The sequence below is a fragment of the Rhinopithecus bieti genome, unplaced genomic scaffold (assembly GCF_001698545.2).
Source record: "Rhinopithecus bieti isolate Rb0 unplaced genomic scaffold, ASM169854v2 scaffold_47707, whole genome shotgun sequence".
NCBI classification, from domain to species: Eukaryota; Metazoa; Chordata; class Mammalia; order Primates; family Cercopithecidae; genus Rhinopithecus; species Rhinopithecus bieti.
Window position 1 is genome coordinate 631,064 of NW_016819117.1, and position 20,829 is coordinate 651,892.

At 63.8% G+C, this 20,829-nt stretch overlaps 1 protein-coding gene across 1 annotated transcript in view; it reads left to right on the forward strand.

The window, feature by feature from the left end:
- Positions 1-20,829, forward strand: part of CACNA1H (calcium voltage-gated channel subunit alpha1 H) — a 49,061-nt gene that overhangs the window by 25,855 nt on the left and 2,377 nt on the right. The window contains exons 5-33 of the mRNA XM_017858285.1: positions 163-296; positions 658-755; positions 3,315-3,474; positions 4,783-5,098; positions 5,242-5,334; positions 6,188-6,977; positions 8,543-8,985; positions 9,342-9,493; positions 10,367-10,552; positions 11,255-11,372; positions 11,530-11,685; positions 12,064-12,154; positions 12,306-12,514; positions 13,311-13,691; positions 14,329-14,429; positions 14,656-14,779; positions 14,869-14,937; positions 15,068-15,252; positions 15,454-15,580; positions 15,755-15,880; positions 15,993-16,082; positions 16,221-16,413; positions 16,780-17,092; positions 17,185-17,290; positions 17,464-17,778; positions 18,304-18,382; positions 19,352-19,473; positions 19,647-20,091; positions 20,465-20,625. Of these exons, the coding sequence (XP_017713774.1) occupies positions 163-296; positions 658-755; positions 3,315-3,474; positions 4,783-5,098; positions 5,242-5,334; positions 6,188-6,977; positions 8,543-8,985; positions 9,342-9,493; positions 10,367-10,552; positions 11,255-11,372; positions 11,530-11,685; positions 12,064-12,154; positions 12,306-12,514; positions 13,311-13,691; positions 14,329-14,429; positions 14,656-14,779; positions 14,869-14,937; positions 15,068-15,252; positions 15,454-15,580; positions 15,755-15,880; positions 15,993-16,082; positions 16,221-16,413; positions 16,780-17,092; positions 17,185-17,290; positions 17,464-17,778; positions 18,304-18,382; positions 19,352-19,473; positions 19,647-20,091; positions 20,465-20,625 (5,883 nt within the window). The remainder of the gene's footprint in view (positions 1-162; positions 297-657; positions 756-3,314; positions 3,475-4,782; positions 5,099-5,241; positions 5,335-6,187; positions 6,978-8,542; positions 8,986-9,341; positions 9,494-10,366; positions 10,553-11,254; positions 11,373-11,529; positions 11,686-12,063; positions 12,155-12,305; positions 12,515-13,310; positions 13,692-14,328; positions 14,430-14,655; positions 14,780-14,868; positions 14,938-15,067; positions 15,253-15,453; positions 15,581-15,754; positions 15,881-15,992; positions 16,083-16,220; positions 16,414-16,779; positions 17,093-17,184; positions 17,291-17,463; positions 17,779-18,303; positions 18,383-19,351; positions 19,474-19,646; positions 20,092-20,464; positions 20,626-20,829) is intronic.

Sequence of the window (20,829 nt, forward strand, 5' to 3'; positions counted from 1 at the left end):
AGGTGAGGTTCAAGGCCGCGCGGGGCGGGGTGTGGCTCGGCGTGGCAGGGCTGGGGCAGGGGGAGATTCGGGGCGGGGCTCAGGCTGGGGCGGGACTCAGGATTGAGGGGAGTGGGCTGAACTGAGCCGTTCCATGGGCTCTTCTGATTTCTCCTCCCGCAGGCCTTTGACGCCTTCATTTTCACCTTTTTCGCGGTGGAGATGGTCATCAAGATGGTGGCCTTGGGGCTGTTCGGGCAGAAATGTTACCTGGGTGACACGTGGAACAGGCTGGATTTCTTCATCGTCGTGGCGGGGTAGGCCCCGCCTCGGAGAGGCCACAGCGCTGACGAAGGGGCCCCGCCCCACCCCGCAGGGATCCCTGTGTCCCACCTGTAAAGAAAGATGGGCGGTGTGTTCTGGAGGGATCCAGGTAGAACCAGGGACCCTGTCTGGGACTCCGGAGATCCTCCTTCCTGGGCACAGGTGAGGGAGGTGGCCTCGTGGTATGACCAAGAGTCGTGCTCCTGCTACCTTGGGGCCTATCCTGGCCGGTACAAGGCCCTCCGGGTGCCGGGCTGGCCGACTCTGTGCCTGCCTACCTTGCTCTGCACCCCAGCCCCACCCCTGGCCGCCTAGGCCCCTCACTGAGCTGCTCCCTCTCGACCCCACCCCCAGCATGATGGAGTACTCGTTGGATGGACACAACGTGAGCCTCTCAGCTATCAGGACCGTGCGGGTGCTGCGGCCTCTCCGTGCTATCAATCGCGTGCCGAGTAAGTGACCAGCCCCACCTGGGCTTGAGACCAACAGGCTTGCGTGTCTGCCAGCCCTGCAGAGCCCTCAGAAGGGCTCACAGGAGCACAGGACTGGGAGGTGAAGGTTCCCAGGCACTCAGGCCCCAGCCCAGACCCCAGCACTGGGGGGGGCCCTGCCACTCTCCGTGGGCCCTGCAGGTCTGGGGAGAATCAAGCTGGTGGCGGGGGGCAGTCAGCATTCATAGGGTCCCTGGCTCCCACATGGCCGAGTGACAACCTCGGGTTCCTTCTCTGCATGGCATCTGGGGCAAGGCTGGGGGCCAAGCAGATCCCTGGTGGATTTGCTGTCTGGCGCATCCTAGTGTGGCTCATGGCTGGTGGAGACACCCTTGTGAGTGCAGCTCAGTTCACCTGGGGACTCTGTGCAGCACCCCCTTCACTCCCACACAGGCGAGGGGAGAGCCTGACACCTGTCCTGAGGACAGCTCACCCTCCCTACCCGCCACTGCTTCTGGCCCCCCACCCTCCTGCTAGCAGCCCTACCCAAGGGAAGAGGGGAAGCTGGCTGGCCAGGGCTGGGCCTCTGTGTCCCCTGCTGAGCAGCTGATTTTCTAGAAGGAAGGCTGGAAACCCTTGAGGACTTGGCCAGCAGGTGTGAGGAGGGGGCCCGGTGGAGAGGAGCTGCTGTGTGTCTGCTGTGCGCTGGGGGTGAGGGGGGGCAGAGGAAGAGCTTCCCGGAAAGTCACATGCCTGCTTGTTTGGGAAAGATCCTGTCAAACCCGGGCCACCCATCTGTGTCAGGCGATGGGGTGGGACTGTTCTTTAAAGCCCCCAGGGCTACATTCAGCTGCTCCGGTTCCTGGCGGTGGGTGCAGCCCCCACGAGGCCGTAAGAGGCCCGAGTGCACACTGGGTGTAGGAGTGGCCCCATGTGTGCACATGCCGGTGTAACACAACCTTTGTGGCTATCTAACCAGGATCCTGGTGGCCTTGGCACTCAGGGCTTGACCTGCAGCACCCCCACAAAGTCACAGATCCACAGGGCTAGGCACTCCTTCCCCTGGAGCCTCTAGCTTCCCGAAAGGCAGGTGCCACTTGTCCCCGAGCCGCTGGTCCCCGAGCCTGCCTTCCCCCTGCCTGCCTTGGCTCTACTGTGTGGCTCAGATGGGGCTTGAATACTGTGTGACTCTAACTAACAGAGCCTGAACCTCAGTTTCTCCTGAAATAGTGGCGTACAGGGGTACCCATGACCCCAAGGGTGGCTGAGCCTGCAGTGAGTGGACGCACGTGTGGCTCTTGGCCCTTTGCCCAGCACCCACTGTGTGCTCAGTCTGCACACCGGCCTGGCCCCACTTGTTGGAACATGAAGTAGCCCGGCATACACAGCCCCCTGGAATTCCACGGATGTTTACTTTTCAGGTTAAATTCCCAGAGTGGCCCTAATTGTCGCCAGCAGCCTGGCCTCCTGGGGACCTGCTCGTGTCTCGAGGGAATTAGGGAACTCTTCCAGACTGCATAATAAGGCTCCTGATAATGAGGGCACGTTCAGGGTTGCATCCCATTCTGTTGGCCTGAGGTCCACTCTGATCCCTGGATCATCTGTGATCTTTGAGGCAGTGCGGTCTGGCCAGGGCAGTGCTCACCGATAGCTCCTGTCGGCTCTTTTGACACTTCAGTGCCCCTCCTGGCTCTGATTCACCCCATGACCTGAGGGGCCCGTTTTGCCATTGATACCCTAGGGTGCTGGGTGAGACCTTAGCGTCCCCAGGTTCCTGGCCCAGGGCTCTACCTGCTGCCTCAGCCTGGCGTTCGCGTAAATTTGGGGAAAAGGACGTCTTGGGGGAGCAGGCGCAGGATGGAGCAAGGGGCGCGTGGGGCTTGGCTGACCCCCTTGCTGGATTAATCTGGAGTTCACGTAGCTCATAGCACCCAGGACTGATGGCTTCAGTGCTACCTCTTGAAAAGCCACTGCCTGTCCTCCCCACCACTTCCAGCAGCCTCTCTGACGTGGGGCTCTGCTCTGGCCGGATTCTCACTGGGCATCAGAAAGTTTTCAGGATCCCAGACCTGCTGCAGAGACCCCCGGGAGGCAGCGCACCACCTGAGATTCTGGGACTCCCAAGGCTGCTGCTGCCTTAATGGCAACTTCAGGGTGCCGCTGGACAAGCCTTGAGAGCCACTGGGCTCCGCCTGGTCATCCCGAGCCCCTGAGATGCCGCATGGTCAGACCTGCCGCGGGCAGTCCCCTGCCTCCGCTCCCACCCCTCCACACCGCAGCCCTCCAAAAGCAGCAGACCTGCCCTCCTGGGATGGTTGGAGGTGGAGACCTGGCACACCTCTGGATGTGTGTCAGACCCCAGGGTGTCAGTGTCCCTGGAGGCTGGCGGTGGTAGGAGGGGAGCCTCGATCACCCTAGGGGTGCAGGAAAGTCACCAGGGGGTGGCCTGAGTCAGTGTGCGGTTGGCGTGGACACCCGCTGTGAACAGTGGACGGGGCTCAGCGGACCCAGGAGGGGCTGTAGCCCCGAGGACGCTCCTGCAGGGCTTAGGAGTGCCATTCCTGGCCCTGCTGCCCACAGGCATGCGAATCCTGGTCACTCTGCTGCTGGACACGCTGCCCATGCTCGGGAACGTCCTTCTGCTCTGCTTCTTCGTCTTCTTCATTTTCGGCATCGTTGGCGTCCAGCTCTGGGCTGGCCTCCTGCGGAACCGCTGCTTCCTGGACAGTGCCTTTGTCAGGTGCCCAGGCCCCACCCCTGTGAAGCCCTGCCCACCATGCATATATAACACACCATGTGACTCCACCCAACGCAGTTACCACCCCACGTGGCTCTGCCTATCATGCAGTCACCCGCCCTCCACCCCCACCTTCGTCATGACTCTGTCCGCCGTGCAGTCATCTGTCTCTCCTGCACCCTCTCCCCCTCGCCCCCCTCCCCCCCGTCATGGCTCTGCCCACCATGCAGTGATCCGTACCCCCCCATGGTTCTGCCCACTATATAGTCTCCACCCACCATGCAGTCACCTGTCCCTCCTGGAGCACCCTCTCCCCCCCGCCGCCCCTCCCCCCCTCATGGCTCTGCCCACCATGCAGTCATCTGTCCCTTCCGCCCCCCCATGGTTCTGCCCACCATATAGTGTCCACCCACCATGCAGTCACCTGCACCCTCCCACCCCCGTCATGGCTCCGCCCACCATGCAGTCACCACCTCACATTGGCTCCGCCCACTATGGAGTCCGTCACTGCCCCACGTGGCTCCGCCCACCATGCAATCAAGTCCCCGCCTCACATGGCTCCGCCCACCATGCAATCAAGTCCCCGCCTCACATGGCTCCGCCCATCATGCAGTCGCTGGCTCCCGGGAACTACACCATAGGCCCCGCCCCCAGTGCTGCCTCTTCTCAGCCCGCAGGACACGTTAGTCCCCACACTCTGTCCCTTCTCTTCACCCCTCACCCCGGGGTCCTCTCATCCCTTACTCTGGAATCGCCTCTGCTCACCTCAGGGTTCTCTCAGCCGTTGCCCTGCAGTCACCTCTCCTCACCCAGGGAGCCCCTCAGCCCATGCCCCGGGGTCCCCTCAGCCCCTCTCTGGGATTTTCTCCACTCCCACTCTGGGGTCCCCTCCCCTCAGCCCTCACCCCAGGGTTCCCTGCCCTAGTCCCTTGCTCCTCCCCCCTCATCCCCTTCCAGGAGGAGCTGAGGTCTGAGCCTGGGTTTCTGGCTTCTGGGTCCTCCTCCCTGTTCTTTGTCAATTTTTTTGTCTATCCTTGTTCCTTTGTGTTTTTGTCTCTCTATGGATTTGGGCTGAGGAGGGTGTGGTTTCTGCAGCACCACTGTGTCCTTGACTCTGGTTCTGGCTGTGTCCCCTGATCCTGGTCGTGACCCCCGGTCCTATCACGCCCCCCGACCCTAAGTGTGCCTCACTAACCGTGATTGGTCCCCTGGTCTTGACCCTGATCACGTCCCTGACCCTGATTGTGCCCCCGACCCTGACCGTCCCTGACCCTAATTGTACCTCTTGGCCCTGGTTGTGCCCATCCCCAGGAACAACAACCTGACCTTCCTGCGGCCGTACTACCAGACGGAGGAGGGCGAGGAGAACCCGTTCATCTGCTCCTCGCGCCGAGACAACGGCATGCAGAAGTGCTCGCACATCCCCAGCCGCCGCGAGCTACGTGTGCCCTGCACACTGGGCTGGGAGGCCTACGTGCAGCCACAGGCCGAGGGGGTGGGCGCCACGCGCAATGCCTGCATCAACTGGAACCAGTATTACAACGTGTGCCGCTCGGGTGACTCCAACCCCCACAACGGTGCCATCAACTTCGACAACATTGGCTACGCCTGGATCGCCATCTTCCAGGTGGGCGGCAAGAAGATGGAACGGGGACCCTGGGGCACGGCAGGGGAGCGGGTGCAGGACTCGCCCCCCAGCCGAGACCCCAGGGGGCACGGGGAGGAGGAGGAGGGGTCGTGCGGGCCCAAGTCCAGCCACTGCCCCCCCAGGTGATCACGCTGGAAGGCTGGGTGGACATCATGTACTACGTCATGGACGCCCACTCGTTCTACAATTTCATCTATTTCATCCTGCTCATCATCGTGAGTGTGGGCGGCAGCGTTCGCCGTGGTGGGCCCTGGTGTTAGCTGGCTGGAGGTGGGGTGGGGTACCTGGGTGGTCACAGGGGCTTCTGTCTAGCCTCTAGCTGAAGGGAGCACATAGGGGAGGGAGGCAGAGCTTGCGGGGGTGGGGAGGTGCGGTTGGGGACCTCAAGAGGCCATGGCATCACCTAGACAGGGTCCAGGCCTGTGGGTGCTGGCTCAGGGCTGAACAGCCAGGGACACCTCTGGAGAGTACATAGCCTCCCAGCGCAGCTTTCCACAGCGCGTGTGGCCGCAGGTGTGCTCCTCACCTGGTCCTCTCACAGGCCCCATGGGGTCCCAGCAGAGTTGGGTTAATCAGGCCGCAGACATCTGTAGGGTCCTGGGTGTACCTAGAGCCACCCTGCAAGGACCCAGCAGGTAACAGAAGCAGACAGACATCCCCAGCTTGTTCTCAGAGAGCAAGCGAGGAGAACGAGCAGAGATTTGCTGCACACTGGCTGGTGCTAAGGAGGAAACACACCTGGGGTGCTGGGGAGGGGAGAGTGGCCACCGCTGAGAGGGTCACCTCAAGGGCAGACCTGCAGGCGAAGGAGGGGCTGAGCCACATGGAGAAACAGGAAAGAGGGTTCCAGGTCCTTTGTCCAAATAGGCATAAAGCAGCTACTGTGTGCCGCCTGCTCCAGACGTGGGGGCTCAGCAGTGAACACCGCAGCAACCTGCCCATAGCAGGGCACCCCGCCCACTGTGCTTATGGCGTGGCCCCCACTCGAATAGGCAGCGCGCAGTAGGGCTCAGTGGCGAATCAGAGACTCACCCACTCACTGCCACCCGCCTGCCCGCCCCGTCACAGGTGGGCTCCTTCTTCATGATCAACCTGTGCCTGGTGGTGATTGCCACGCAGTTCTCAGAGACAAAGCAGCGGGAGAGCCAGCTGATGCGGGAGCAGCGGGCGCGTCACCTCTCCAACGACAGCACACTGGCCAGCTTCTCCGAGCCTGGCAGCTGCTACGAAGAGCTGCTGAAGTATGTGGGCCACATATTCCGCAAGGTCAAGCGGCGCAGCTTGCGCCTCTATGCCCGCTGGCAGAGCCGCTGGCACAAGAAGGTGGACCCTAGCGCTGTGCAAGGCCAGGGTCCCGGGCACCGCCAGCGCCGGGCGGGCAGGCACACAGCCTCAGTGCACCACCTGGTCTACCACCATCACCACCACCACCACCACCACTACCATTTCAGCCACAGCAGCCCCCGCAGGCCCGGCCCTGAGCCAGGCGCCTGCGACACCAGGCTGGTGCGGGCCGGTGCGCCTCCCTCACCACCCTCCCCAGGCAGCAGACCACCCGACGCAGAGTCTGTGCACAGCATCTACCATGCCGACTGCCACATAGAGGGGCCGCAGGAGAGGGCCCAGGTGGCACATGCCGCCGCCACCGCTGCCGCCAGCCTCAAACTGGCCACGGGGCTGGGCACCATGAACTACCCCACCATCCTGCCCTCAGGGATGGGCAGCGGCAAAGGCAGCACCAGCCCCGGACCCAAGGGGAAGTGGGCCAGTGGGCCACCAGGCACTGGGGGGCACAGCCCCTTGAGCTTGTATAGCCCCGATCCCTACGAGAAGATCCAGCATGTGGTCGGGGAGCATGGTGAGGACCCAGCCCCACCCCATGGAGGCAGTGGGACCTAGGCAGGGCGGGCAGGGTCTCCAGTGTGTTGTTCCTGCAGCCACTCTGAGCACTCTCATGAGCCCAGCTTTGATTTGTGGAACAGACCAGCCATGCCTCTGGCACCCATAAGAAGGGAAAAGAGGGAGGTCCTGTCCCCGTCAGTGCCAGATCAAGCCCCCCGTGGCCCACATCTCACAGCAGGAGTGGTGGCCGCAGAGGTGGGATTCTGAACCTGACAAGGCCTGTCAGACCCTCCTGGGCCAGCATCCGTTGCCCCTGCCCAGCTCCGAGAGAGACCATATGCTTGTGTCCACAGTCTGGACGCTTCCCTGGAGGATTTGCAGCGCCCTTCGTGGCCATTGAGGCTCACCCCGTTTCTAGGTGGGGACACCGAGCAGGGGAGTGTGGGGGAGGTACCATCACAGAGTCAGCCAGTCAGGAAGAGAGAGGCTGGTGCAGGATTCTCCTACCTGGGGCCTGGGCCTCCGTTGACCAGGTGAATGGGAGACTGCAGGACACCCAGATGGTTCCACACAGGCCTGGGGGTCCTTCCTGGTTCTGTACACAGATGTAGAGACACAGGCAGGGGTGTGTCCCCCGTGGCTGGGATGGGTGCAGCTGAGGTTGCCAGGATGCTGTGTGCCCTCATGCACTGGTACCCAAGGCATGCAGGCAAGAGTGTCAGGGGCGTGTGCTTCTAGCCCTCGAATTGTGGGAGTCCAGCCACTGTGCATAAGAGGCACACGGGTTCCAAAGACAGCATGAAAACATCACGGGATGGCTTACTGGTCATTATTATGTCAGTTTCGTGTTGGAGTGATTGTGGTTTGCTTGCATGGAGTCAAACAGAATCCCATAGCTAACTTCGCCTGTGTGCTGTGGCTGCTGGGAAGTGCCTGGTGTTATATTTCTGCAGATGGCACAGCCTAAGGCAGGCAAACGTCTCTGCACCTAAGTGTGTCCCTGCCCCAGTAGGTGAGCAGGAATGTGGCTGTGGGGGTTGGGCCTGTGTGCCCAGGTGTGTGTGTGAATGTGCCCAGTATGTGCCCGAATGTATGGCTTTTCTGATGTCTGTGGCTGCTGTCACCACGAACTAGTGGGCTTAGAACAGTGGGAACTCTCAGCAATGGAGGCTGGTGGTCCAAAATCCGGGCGTTGCAGGGGTGCTTTCTCTGGAGGCTCTGGGGGAGAACTCTCCTCACCTCTCCTACGTTCTGGTTTTGCCAATCCCCGGCTTGTCGACACGTCCCTGCGGTCTTTGTCTGTCTTCACGTGGCTGTTTGTTTTCTTCTTATTGGAACAGTCATGGCTCAGGGCCCTCCCTACTCCAGGGTAGCCTCATTCTTCATTCTTCCTTTTAATTCATGACACCTGCAAAGATCCTACTTTCTGTGAAGTCTATTTGCAGGTTCTGGAGGTTGAACTCTGGATGGATCTTTTTGTGGGGGACACGTTCACCCTACCGCTCCTGTGTGTGTGGGTTTCCAGGCCCCTGTGGCAGCACCACTGAGTGGGCCTGCCCCTGTCTGTGCCCTTTCCCACAGGACTGGGCCAGGCCCCTGGCCATCTGTCAGGCCTCAGCGTGCCCTGCCCCCTGCCCAGCCCCGCAGCAGGCACACTGACCTGTGAGCTGAAGAGCTGCCCGTACTGCACCCGTGCCCTGGAGGACCCAGAGGGGGAGCTCAGTGGCTCAGAGAGTGGAGACTCAGATGGTCGTGGCATCTACGAATTCACACAGGACGTCCGGCACGGTGACCGCCGGGATCCCATGCAACCACCCCCTGCGATGGACACACCAGGCCCAGGCAGCCCCCGGCGGCGGGCACAGCAGAGGGCAGCCCCGGGCGAGCCAGGCAGGCTGGGCCACCTCTGGGCTACCTTCAGCGGCAAGCTGCGCCGCATCGTGGACAGCAAGTACTTCAGCCGTGGTATCATGATGGCCATCCTCGTCAACACGCTGAGCATGGGCGTGGAGTACCATGAGCAGGTGCGGGCCGGCCTGCGCACAGGGCTGGCTCCCTGTTGTGCTTGCAGGGCTTGGGGAGTCTCAGGAGGCTTCCAGCAGCCCCAGTGCCTGACCTGATGGTAGAACAGTCAGGCAGGGCCCCAGAAAGCCGGGGATGGTGAGGATAGGAGACTAGGTTTGCTGAGCCTCTGCTGGAGGGAACCTCCTCGGGCTCCTGGCCTCCTCTCTAGATAGCAACCGATTAGGCTCCTGAGATGCTGCTGCAGCCCTTCTGATCCCTTGGGTCTTGATGCAGCCAAACCTGCTCCTAGATAAGTGCTGAGGAGGGTTGGGAGCCATGGATGGGGCCACCTGATTGTCCCCACCTCTGCCTGCAGCCCGAGGAACTGACTCACGCCCTGGAGATCAGCAACATTGTGTTCACCAGCATGTTCGCCTTGGAGATGTTGCTGAAACTGCTGGCCTGTGGCCCTCTGGGTTACATCCGGAACCCGTACAACATCTTTGACGGCATCATCGTGGTCATCAGGTGGGTCCCCACCCGCTCCCCAGGCCAGAGGGGCCCGGGAAGCTCCACTGTCTGGCAAAGAACCCACCTACAGAGCAGAACCCTAAGCACGGGAGGAAGTGCTGGCAACGCCACAGCTCTTTATGACAAGCTGTGGGAAGCAGGTGCTTGGTGTCCTCAGTGCCCCAGGGGACTGTCCTGGGCAGAGTCCCCTCCCCAGACTCTATGCTTCCCTGCAGGCACTACTGGATACACACCTGTTAGGTCAGCTACATCTCAGAAGGGTGTTTCTGGAAACTAGCAGAGCTGTTCCCTGCAGGAACAATGCAGGTGTGCAGTGGCCTCAGGGCTGAGACGTTTAGGGCCAGACCCCGCGAGAAAGACCAGCTTAAAAGGCTGAATCATGTTTGCCGCTGGGGGAGCATTTGCCGCAACAAAATTAAACCAGAAAGGATTGGGAAAATTTGAGGGGAAACGCTGCCCGTCTTCCCCTGGAAGGAAGCTCATCCCTTGAGAGTAGAGAGGGGTGAGGGGTCTCCCACCCCGGGGCAGGGAGCGGGTGAGCAGAACGGACAAGCCAGGTCTGGCTGTGGAAGTCCCGGGACAGGAGAGGGTCCTTGGCGAAGGAGCTTCCTTGACCTGGCCGGAGCCAGGCTTCTGCTTTCCCCGGGGGTGCTGGGGCCAGACAGCCGCTGGGGCTGTCAGCAGGTCAAGAGGCTTTTGAGGTGCGTCCGCAGCTGCTCATGCCTCCCGATGCAGCCAGACTTGCTCCCATCTGTGGGATGCGGCACACGGGCCACTGTGGCTCCCTGGCTGCTGATCATGCTTCCAGTGGGAGGAGGGCCGGGGTCGGGGACCATGGCGCCGCTGACCATCGCCCCCACCCATCCGCAGCGTCTGGGAGATCGTGGGGCAGGCGGACGGCGGTTTGTCTGTGCTGCGCACCTTCCGGCTGCTTCGTGTGCTGAAGCTGGTGCGCTTCCTGCCAGCGCTGCGGCGCCAGCTTGTGGTACTGGTGAAGACCATGGACAACGTGGCCACCTTCTGCACGCTGCTCATGCTCTTCATTTTTATCTTCAGGTGGGCCCCCCAGCCCGCCCAGCGTCTCAGCCCAGGGCAGCCGGGAGCACAGGCCCGGGGCACCCCCAAAGAGAAGGAGCCTTCCCACCACCAGCCCCAGGGCATCTGCAGACACTTGGCCTCCGCTGCTTCCATTCGAGAAGCACTGATGGGGCACCTACTGTGTGCCACGCACTAGACATGCAGGGAGTCAGATGGCAGGGTTCAGAGATGGGTTGCCAGGTGGACAAGCTGGGGACTTACTCAAGTAAGGGTAGAGTGCCGGGGGTGGGGGCGGGCACCAGGCTCCAACTGGGCTGTTCTGGGCGCCCGCTGGGTGCCAGTCTAGCCTGGAGCTTAGGGTCAGGGTCAGCTGGAGGATAAGAAGCCAGGCAGGCGGGGTTCTCACGGTCCAGAGGGGCTGAATGAGGCAGGTGTCCCAGGTCCCAGTTGCCGCCCGAAGCCGGAGTGGTCTCCCGACGTCTGTCCCACCTCTGGTCTTGGTCCTCTCGCCTGTAGAAGGGACATTACTGAGTTGTGGGGGTAGGAAGTCCCTTCTAAGCCAGAGACCTCGGGAGCCCAGGGAGGGTGGGGGGCTAGGAGAGCCCAGACGGCCAGAGCCAGCCCTGCCCTCCCTCCTCCCACTCTCCTCCCCTCCCCCACCTTCTTCCCCTCAGCACACCCCTGCTTCCACCCTCAACACACCCCTGTCCCCGCCCTCAGCATCCTGGGCATGCACCTCTTCGGCTGCAAGTTTAGCCTGAAGACAGACACCGGAGACACCGTGCCCGACAGAAAGAACTTCGACTCCCTGCTGTGGGCCATCGTCACCGTGTTCCAGGTAGTGCCCAGGGGTGCCCTCAGCAGTGCTGGCTGCCGAGTCTGGTCCCCAAAGAGGTGGATGTGCCGTCCTGCGTGCCCAGAGCTGCCTCCGTCCCAAGGACTTGCTGGCATTTTGGGGCTGGGCTGACCACCCCGGTCCCCCTACTGTCCCCCAGATCCTGACCCAGGAGGACTGGAACGTGGTCCTGTACAACGGCATGGCCTCCACCTCCTCCTGGGCCGCCCTCTACTTCGTGGCCCTCATGACCTTCGGCAACTACGTGCTTTTCAACCTGCTGGTCGCCATCCTTGTGGAGGGCTTTCAGGCGGAGGTGAGGAGGCAGGGAGAGGGGCTTCCAGGAGAAGGGGCTGCTGCCAGGAGGAGGGTGATGAGAAGTAAAAAGGGCTTTAGGTCAAGGGGAGGGGTGGGGGGGGCCTGCCAGGAGGTGAGGGATAGAGAAGGGAAGCTGGCTTCCATGAGGAGGGGGGCCTTCCAGAAGGAGCGCGGAGGCCAGGAGCCCAGCGGAGTGGGCAGGGATTGGTCTGGAGAGGCAGATTCCTCACCTACCTGCCCCCACCTTGGCAGTGAGATCATCCTCTGGGTCCTTCTGTCTACACCCCACCTCCCAGGCCGGCCCAGCCTTCCGTCTGGCATGAGGGGTCCCCACTCACAGGGCCCTCATCTCTGCCTTGTGCTTTGCGGGGTACAGGGTGACGCCAACAGATCCGACACGGACGAGGACAAGACGTCGGTCCACTTCGAGGAGGACTTCCACAAGCTCAGAGAGCTCCAGACCACAGGTGCGTGTGGTCGGTGGGTGGTCTGGGTTCTGGTGGGTGGAGTACGCCGGGCTGGCTGGGCAGGGCCCCTAAGGGCACATCCTAGGTGGGGGGATTCCTGATCCTGGGAGCCTGGCAAGTCTAGGGCCCCGTTCCTCCCTCTGCCCCACAGAGCTGAAGATGTGCTCCCTGGCCGTGACCCCCAACGGGCACCTGGAGGGACGAGGCAGCCTGTCCCCTCCCCTCATCATGTGCACAGCGGCCACACCCATGCCTACTCCCAAGAGCTCGCCATACCTGGACGCAGACCCCAGCCTCCCAGACTCTCGGCGTGGCAGCAGCAGCTCCGGAGACCCGCCCCTGGGAGACCAGAAGCCTCCGGTAGGGGCCATCTCCTGCCCCAGCCCCCTCAGGCCCCTTCAGGTTTCCCCCACCTGGCTCCTTATGGCCTTCCCCAAAGATAAGTGAGGGTCCCTCCCCCCATGCCCATCAAGTCCCAGCCCTGTGCAGAGACTGAGGAAGAGTGTTCTGGTTTCTGTAAATGGAAGCTGGGGCTGCTGTTCCAGGAGGCCGGTGTGAAGAGGCAGACGTGGAAGTTCTGTGCGCCCAACGGTCTAGCAGAGTGCGCAGCACACAGCACGGGAAGACCTAAGGCAGCTGGGGGCAGAAGCATGCCCGGGAAACAGATGGCAGGCCAGGGGGGGGTTCCGCTGCCACGAGAAGCAGCCTGATTCCCTTTACGGCCAGGGCATCTCTCTGGGTCCGGGGAACTAGAGGGGAGCAGACAGTACCACCCGCAACAGTCACGGAGCACGGGAGTGAGCCAGACGCCCTAGCAGGGGAGGAAGCGGGGCAGATGTGAGGCTGAGCCACAGACCCAGCATGCTCTTGGGGACGCTGGGGCCACCCGCGCTTTGTCTGGTCCTGCGCTGGTTCTGGCCCCTGACCCAGCAGAGCTCAGGGCCTCACCCCCACAAGGCGGGCACCCTGACCCTCATGAGCTGTGCCTATGGTTGGCTCGGTGGGCCCCTAAAGTCGCAGCCTCCACCGTGCTTCCTTGGCAGGGCTGTCTATGCATTAATTGATCCACGTATGGTTTGCACACAGTGCTCCATAAATGCCAGCAGTTGGTGTTAATAGTAGTGCCGCCAGGCCACTGACTCCCACCACCCCCCAGGCCAGCCTCCGAAGTTCTCCCTGCGCCCCCTGGGGCCCCAATGGTGCCTGGAGCAGCCGGCGTTCCAGCTGGAGCAGCCTGGGCCGTGCCCCCAGCCTCAAGCGCCGCAGCCAGTGCGGGGAACGTGAGTCCTTGCTGTCCGGCGAGGGCAAGGGCAGTACTGACGATGAAGCCGAGGACGGCAGGGCCACACCCGGGCCCTGTGCCACCCCACTGCGGCGGGCCGAGTCTCTGGACCCACGGCCGCTCCGGCCGGCCCCCCTCCCACCTACCAAGTGTCGCGACTGCAACGGGCAGATGGTGGCCCTGCCCAGCGAGTTCTTCCTACGCGTCGACAGCCACCGGGAGGATGCGGCCGAGCTTGACGACGACTTGGAGGATGTGAGTGCGTGGCCCTGGGCCCACAGCCGTCTCGCCTCCCTCTGTCTGGGGCAGGTGCTCTGAAGTGGGATTTGAGATGGGATTCAGGGCATGGTGTTAACTGGGGAGATTCAGAAGGGGAGAGAGGCAGGCCAGGCCAGGGAGGAATCCAGCAGCATTCAGGGATTCAGCCACAGCCGATCCCCGAGTCCCCGCACTGCCATCTGGGGGCCATGTACTAAATGATCCATGTACAGTCTGCATACGGGGGCTGCGCCCTGCACCGTGGGTCAGCCGCTGGCTGAGAGCTGCTGCCGAGGTAGGGCCAGGCATCCACTAGACTCTCAGGCTCCTGTTTGTCAAGGACCACTCCCCAGAGCCAGGGCCCCAAGAGTACCCACTTACCTGGCCCCGTGGACTCCCAGCATGGGTCACTGTGCCATCCCCAGGGTAGGGAAGGAGGCGGTTGTGTGGTATGAGCCCCAGAGGCCAGAAGGCCAGAGCCCAAAGGCCAGTGGGTAAGGAGTGAGGATGGAGAAGGCTGAGAAGGTGCTGGGAGGAGGGCTGGGAGGAGTGGCCTAGCTGAGCGCAGAGGGCCCTGGTGGGGGGCCGGGCAGGCAGGCACAGGGCTCTGAGAACCCAACTTTTCATTCCCCAGAGCTGCTGCTTCCGCCTGCACAAAGTTCTGGAGCCCTACAAGCCCCAGTGGTGCCGGAGCCGGGAGGCCTGGGCCCTCTACCTCTTTTCCCCACAGAACCGGTGAGGAGGCTGGGTCAGGAGGCTACATGGCTGGTTCCAGCCCACGGGACCCCCGCCCCCAGGTCCCCACTGGGCGGGGCTGGCACTTGGTGGATATTTCCGGGTGGGCACACCTTCTCAGACCACAGCGACCAGGGCTGAAGTGGAGACCTGGCCAGGGCTGTCTTGCGACCCCCATCCACTCTGCTGTCTGTGCCCCACCTCTCACCCGCTCCCGCCCACCCAGGTTCCGCGTCGCCTGCCAGAAGATCATCATGCACAAGATGTTTGATCACGTGGTCCTCGTCTTCATCTTCCTCAACTGTGTCACCATTGCCCTGGAGAGGCCTGACATTGACCCCGGCAGCACCGTGAGTCAGCCAACCCCATCGTCCCAGGCCACCACGAGCCCCAGGGAGGGATGGAGTGGACACAGCCCCCCACCGTCCTCTCCCGGCAGGAGCGGGTCTTCCTCAGCGTCTCCAATTACATCTTCACGGCCATCTTCGTGGCGGAGATGATGGTGAAGGTACCGCGGGGCCCGGGGACTGCCCCTCGTTCCCAGGCGCCCATTCTGCCCTCATCCCCACCCAGTTGCGTGCCAGCTTCCCAGACCCCCCAGGCCTGAGCCTGAGATCAGTGCCATTGGCCCTCCCCAGGTGGTGGCTCTGGGGCTGCTCTCGGGCGAGCACGCCTACCTCCAGAGCAGCTGGAACCTGCTGGATGGGCTGCTGGTGCTGGTGTCCCTGGTCGACATCGTCGTGGCCATGGCCTCGGCTGGTGGCGCCAAGATCCTGGGCGTTCTGCGCGTGCTGCGTCTGCTGCGGACCTTGCGGCCTCTGAGGTGGGGACCAGGGGCACCCCTGGACTCCTGGGGCAACCTGGAAGCACAGTCCCCTGACGCCACTGTCCATCACTGCTCTCATAGTCCTGGGCTGTTCGCAGGCTGCCCAGTCATCCCCACCTTGGGGCCTTTGCCGAGCTGTGCCAGCGCCTGGCAGCTGCTGCCATAGATGACCGCAGTGTATCCTTCACTCTCCTCCAGGGTCATCAGCCGGGCCCCGGGCCTCAAGCTGGTGGTGGAGACGCTGATTTCGTCACTCAGGCCCATCGGGAACATCGTCCTCATCTGCTGCGCCTTCTTCATCATTTTTGGCATCTTGGGTGTGCAGGTGTGTGGCCCCCATGTGCCCGGGGGTCTGTCTTCCCAGTGTGGCTCCCAGCAGTGCTACTGTGGGACAGGGAGGGACAGGGAGGGACAGCTCGGGCCTTACTCGCGCCCCAGGAGGCCCTGTGTGGGGTGGGGCACAGGCCGGGCCCTCCGCGGTGACCGCCACACCCATCAGCTCTTCAAAGGGAAGTTCTACTACTGCGAGGGTGGCGACACCAGGAACATTTCCACCAAGGCGCAGTGCCGGGCCGCCCACTACCGCTGGGTGAGGCGCAAGTACAACTTCGACAACCTGGGCCAGGTGGGCAGGCGGCAGCAGGAGGCGGGGGGAGGGGTCTCCAGGACCCCCTGGAGCGAGAGGGCCAGCGACCCCAGCTCCAGCCCTCCTCAGGGACCCTGGCTCTGGCCCTCAGGCCCTGATGTCGCTGTTCGTGCTGTCGTCCAAGGATGGCTGGGTGAATATCATGTATGACGGGCTGGACGCCGTCGGTGTGGACCAGCAGGTGTGCACAGGCGGGTGGCCGGGTCACCTCAGGGTCTCCCCCATGCGGCTGTCTTGGCCTCTGGGGACTTGTGGGGCCATCCTGGGCAGGGCACCTGGCGGGGCAGGCGGGCGGGGACCCACCAGCTCTGTGCCGCAGCCCGTGCAGAACCACAACCCCTGGATGCTGCTGTACTTCATCTCCTTCCTGCTCATCGTCAGCTTCTTCGTGCTCAACATGTTCGTGGGCGTTGTGGTCGAGAACTTCCACAAATGCCGGCAGCACCAGGAGGCAGAGGAGGCGCGGCGGCGTGAGGAGAAGCGGCTGCGGCGCCTGGAGAGGAGGCGCAGGAGTAAGGCGCTCCCGGTGGCGGTGGCGGGTCGGTACCTATGTGCCCACCGGGCCCTCCAGCCCTGCCCGCTCCCACCCCAGCCTCCCCGAATGGCTCTGCACGCCACCCGCCTTGCCTGGGCCTGCATGGGGGCCGGGCCTTGGAGGGGCTGGCTGGAGAAGGCCGATGGGGGAGCCCGCCACAGCAGGAGAGGAAGCACCCCCAACCCCGTCCCCAGTGCCCAAGGGGCAGGTTCCCCACCGAGTCCTCGCTCCACAAGGAGCCAGCACAGCCCCCGAAATACGGGAGCTGAGGGAGAGCAGGGAGGGCTCCAGGCCCGAGCGCCCCCACACCCTTAGCCCTCAGACCATCTCCTTGTCTTTCCAGGCACTTTCCCCAGCCCAGGTACCGGCCCTGCCCTGCATGCCTCAGGCCCCGCTTCTGCGGCCGCTGCTCGGGGAAGGGCGGGCATCCCAGGCGTGCTGGGGTCCTCCGCAGGGGGGGCACAGGCAGCTGGAGGTGCTGGGTGTGTGGCGCAGGGACGGGCTGTGCTCGCCCACTGGTGCCTGGGCTGCTGTGTGCATGCATGCGTGTGGCTCTGCCCGGCTCACAGTCTGCCTGCATCTCTGCCGTGCACCAGGACTTGCAGGGAGGGTCTCGCCGCCCCCGCTCTCCCTCGTTTGTCTCTGGTCCCTCGGTTGTGCGACGGCTGAAGCCGTGTCCCTGCTGTGTGCATTGCGTGGCTTGGCTGGGCTGGCAGAGGTGGATCCAGCCGCTGCCCTCTGGCCTCAGTCCTCTGGGCAAGACTCATAACCGGGGCCACCTGTCCAGTGCACTTCCAGAGGCAGGGGCCGTGGAGAGCCGGAAGGATCCAGGCAGAGTGCAGCAGGTGGCCAGGGTGGGTGTGTGTGCGCCCAGGACCACACCCAGGATGCAGGCGTCAGCCGCAGGCCCGGGTGCCCCTCGGAGCCCACATGGGCCCAGCCTCCCTGCTTCCTGTGCCCCTGGACCCTGCCCACATCCTTTCTGGCCTCCACAGCCAGGAGACCCAATGCAGTGTCCTGTCCGTAGCCTCTAGTCCACCTGTCCAACCTTCGTGTCCATCCATCCACCAGCCCAGCCACGTTCCCAGCCATCCCCCACCCCCACGGCTGCCCATGCACCCGGCACCTCCTCTTCCCAGTCATTTCTCGTCCCTGCGCCATCTGTCAGTTGCCCCCTGCCTGTCTTCTGCCTCCCACCTCAGCTGTCCCCACTCACCCTGTCCTCAGCGGCGTGCCTAGCTTCGTCCGAGTAACACTCCCGAGGGCCCGGTGCCGCTTCACCAGGTGCTCAGCTGTGCAGAGGAGGGACGTGGAGCAGGGCAGGCCAGGCCAGCCTTGGAGGGTGCGCCGCCCGGCGGAGTAGTGTGTGCAGATGCTGGGGCTGGTGGGGTGGTCCACAGGAGAGCTGTGACAGGGGAGGGGTGAGGCCCAGGCCACCTGCCAGGACCCCTCAGTCAGCTGCGTGCTGGCCTGGGCCCCACCATGAAATCTCTGAGGTAGCCCCTGAACAGGGTGGGCGAGAGCCCCGGGGGAACCTGCTGGGCAGAGAGTGTGGAGTGGGCTCCGGGCCAGAGGCTGATGCTCAGGGGGAGGGCTGAGGAAGAGAGAAGCCAGTGTGGGCCAGCACGGAGGGGTAGGTTGTGTCTGTCTACCTGGTGAGGCCGTGGAGCCCCGGAAGGGGCGTGGGGCCGAGGAACGGGGGTCCCCGCCCAGCTCTGGGAGCTTGCTTCCACTTGGCTTGGGCTGGGAGCGCATGGAAGAGGGTGGGCAGGTGGGGCCTGGTGGCTGAGGCGCCGAGTGCCCTGCAGCATGGGCTGAGGCCTCCCTGCCCGCCTGCCTGACCCGGCTCTGCTTCTCTCTCATGTAGGTGGGCAACCTGGGCCTTCTTTTCATGCTCCTGTTTTTTATCTATGCTGCGCTGGGAGTGGAGCTGTTCGGGAGGCTGGGTGAGTGGCCCCTGCGCCCTCCTCCTAGCACACACGGGGTCCTGACAGGCACCCCCGTGCTCGTTCACTCACAACGCAGTCACATGCCTGCGAACAGTGTGGGGCCTGATGGGGGCCACACACCCGCTGGGCGTCCTCACCCGGGCCTGCGTCCGAGCCTTTTGTGCACGAGGCCAAGGCTCCCGTGTCGACGTAGAGGCCTGCACCCAGGCTTGTGACACGTATGCGGACACGCACACAGGAACACAGACACAGGGATGCCTGCCACACACGAGGGGAAGCGAGTACACGTGGAGATGTGCATACACACATCTGGAAACACGCCGCCATCCCTAATGCCATGTGGTCCCAGGAGACAAATGCTGGCTGTGTTCCCTCACCTGGTGACTGGAGCCTCCTGAGGTTCCCACCCAGGCCTCAGCCTCAGCCCAGGCTGGGCGGGGCAGGCGGGGACCCTCCTTAGGCCAGGCTGGGCGGAGCAGGCGGGGACCCTCCTTAGATGGCCCAGCCCTGCCCCTACTGGGTCCCACTTCAGACAGCCCAGTCCCTGCCAGGTCCCTCCCCCAAGCCCCGTTCTGACGGCTCGACGATTGTGCACAGTGCGCAGCCCAATCCTGGTCCACTGGAGCAAGTTGATTCTGGTGCAGCCGGCCAACCCCAACTTACCACCCACCACGCACAGTGCCCCAGACACAGACAATGATGTTTCTTCCATGGTTTGGGGTCGCAGCCGCCAAGCCTGATGAGTCCCAGCCAAGGTGCGGCAGCAGAGGCCTCAGCCCAGGGGCTCCGGCCTCACACCCAGGGTCAGCCTCTGCTGGGCAGGTCAAACCACCGGGGCTTTGTCATCCACATCCTCTGGGCTGACCCTGCCTCTGGGCTCCCCAGGGGCCATGTGGAGGCTGGGTGCATGTCCCGCCTCCACCCAGAGCAGGCGCGGCTGACCAGGCGGCGTGTCCCTCCCTTCAGAGTGCAGCGAAGACAACCCGTGCGAGGGCCTGAGCAGGCATGCCACCTTCAGCAACTTCGGCATGGCCTTCCTCACGCTGTTCCGCGTGTCCACGGGGGACAACTGGAACGGGATCATGAAGGTACCTGCCGTGGCCGTGGCCGTGGCCCTGGCACCTGGCAGCCCCAGCGGGGTTTCAGGTTTTCCCAGGACGGCCGGGTCCGTCCTTGCCGGGCAGGGGGAAGGGGACGGCACTCTCAGGGCGGTGCCCACAGGTGGGTGTGGACCCCAGCCTGCAGCTGCCCCCCACCGCAGGACACGCTGCGCGAGTGCACCCGTGAGGACAAGCACTGCTTGAGCTACCTGCCAGCCCTGTCGCCCGTCTACTTCGTGACCTTCGTGCTGGTGGCGCAGTTCGTGCTGGTGAACGTGGTGGTGGCCGTGCTCATGAAGCACCTGGAGGAAAGCAACAAGGAGGCGCGCGAGGGCGCGGAGCTGGACGCCGAGATCGAGCTGGCGCTGGCGCAGGGCCCCGGGGATGCACGCCGGGTGGATGCAGACAGGCCTCCCTCGCCCCAGGAGAGTCCGGATGCCAGGGACACCCCAAACCTCCTGGTCGCACGCAAGGTGTCCGTGTCCAGGATGCTCTCGCTGCCCAACGACAGCTACATGTTCCGGCCCGTGGTGCCCGCCTCAGCGCCCCACCCCCGCCCGCTGCAGGAGGTGGAGATGGAGACCTATGGGGCCAGCACCCCCTTGGGTACGGCAGCCAGTGGGGCCAGCGGGGAGACGCATCCTGGGTGGGAAGCAGGACAGGGCAGTGAGAGGGAGGATGGCCGGACAGGGAGGAAGATGGGGCAGGTGGGAGGGAGGATGGGGCAGGCCAGGGTGGGGCCGGAGGATGGGCAGGAAGGAGGATGGGGGCAGGCAGGAGGGAGGATGGAGGCCAGGTTGGGGAGGCCGGGTGTGGGCAGATGAGGGGAGGACTGGGTGGGCAGGTGAGAGGGAGGACGGGTCAGGCCGGGGCTGGCCAGGAAGGAGGATGGTGGCAGGTTGGGGGAGGACGGTGGTGGGTGGAAACTGGGTAGGAACGCAGGGGCAGAGCTGCCAGCTTAGATTCTCCCCTGCCCCAGACTCCATTGCCTCTGCACACTCGCCGCCCGCGGAGTCTTGTGCCTCCCTCCAGATCCCATTGGCTGTGTCGTCCCCAGCCAGGAGCAGCGAGACCCTCCATGCCCTGTCCCCTCGGGGTGCAGCCCGCTCCCCCAGCCTCAGCCGGCTGCTCTGCAGACAGGTGGGAGAAGCTGTTGCCTGCCGTGGAGGCCGGCGGGTGGGGACTTACAGGGACGCCTCCTCTTGTCTGAAGTACCAGCAGATGAGGACAAGGGCCAGGGAGGGCGGCACTGGGTCCTTGCGGCTCCGAAGTTTTCTGCCTGCTGCTTGGTGGATCTCGGAGCATTGGGACCGGGTGGGCTTGAGGCCTGTGAGCCTGTGACTA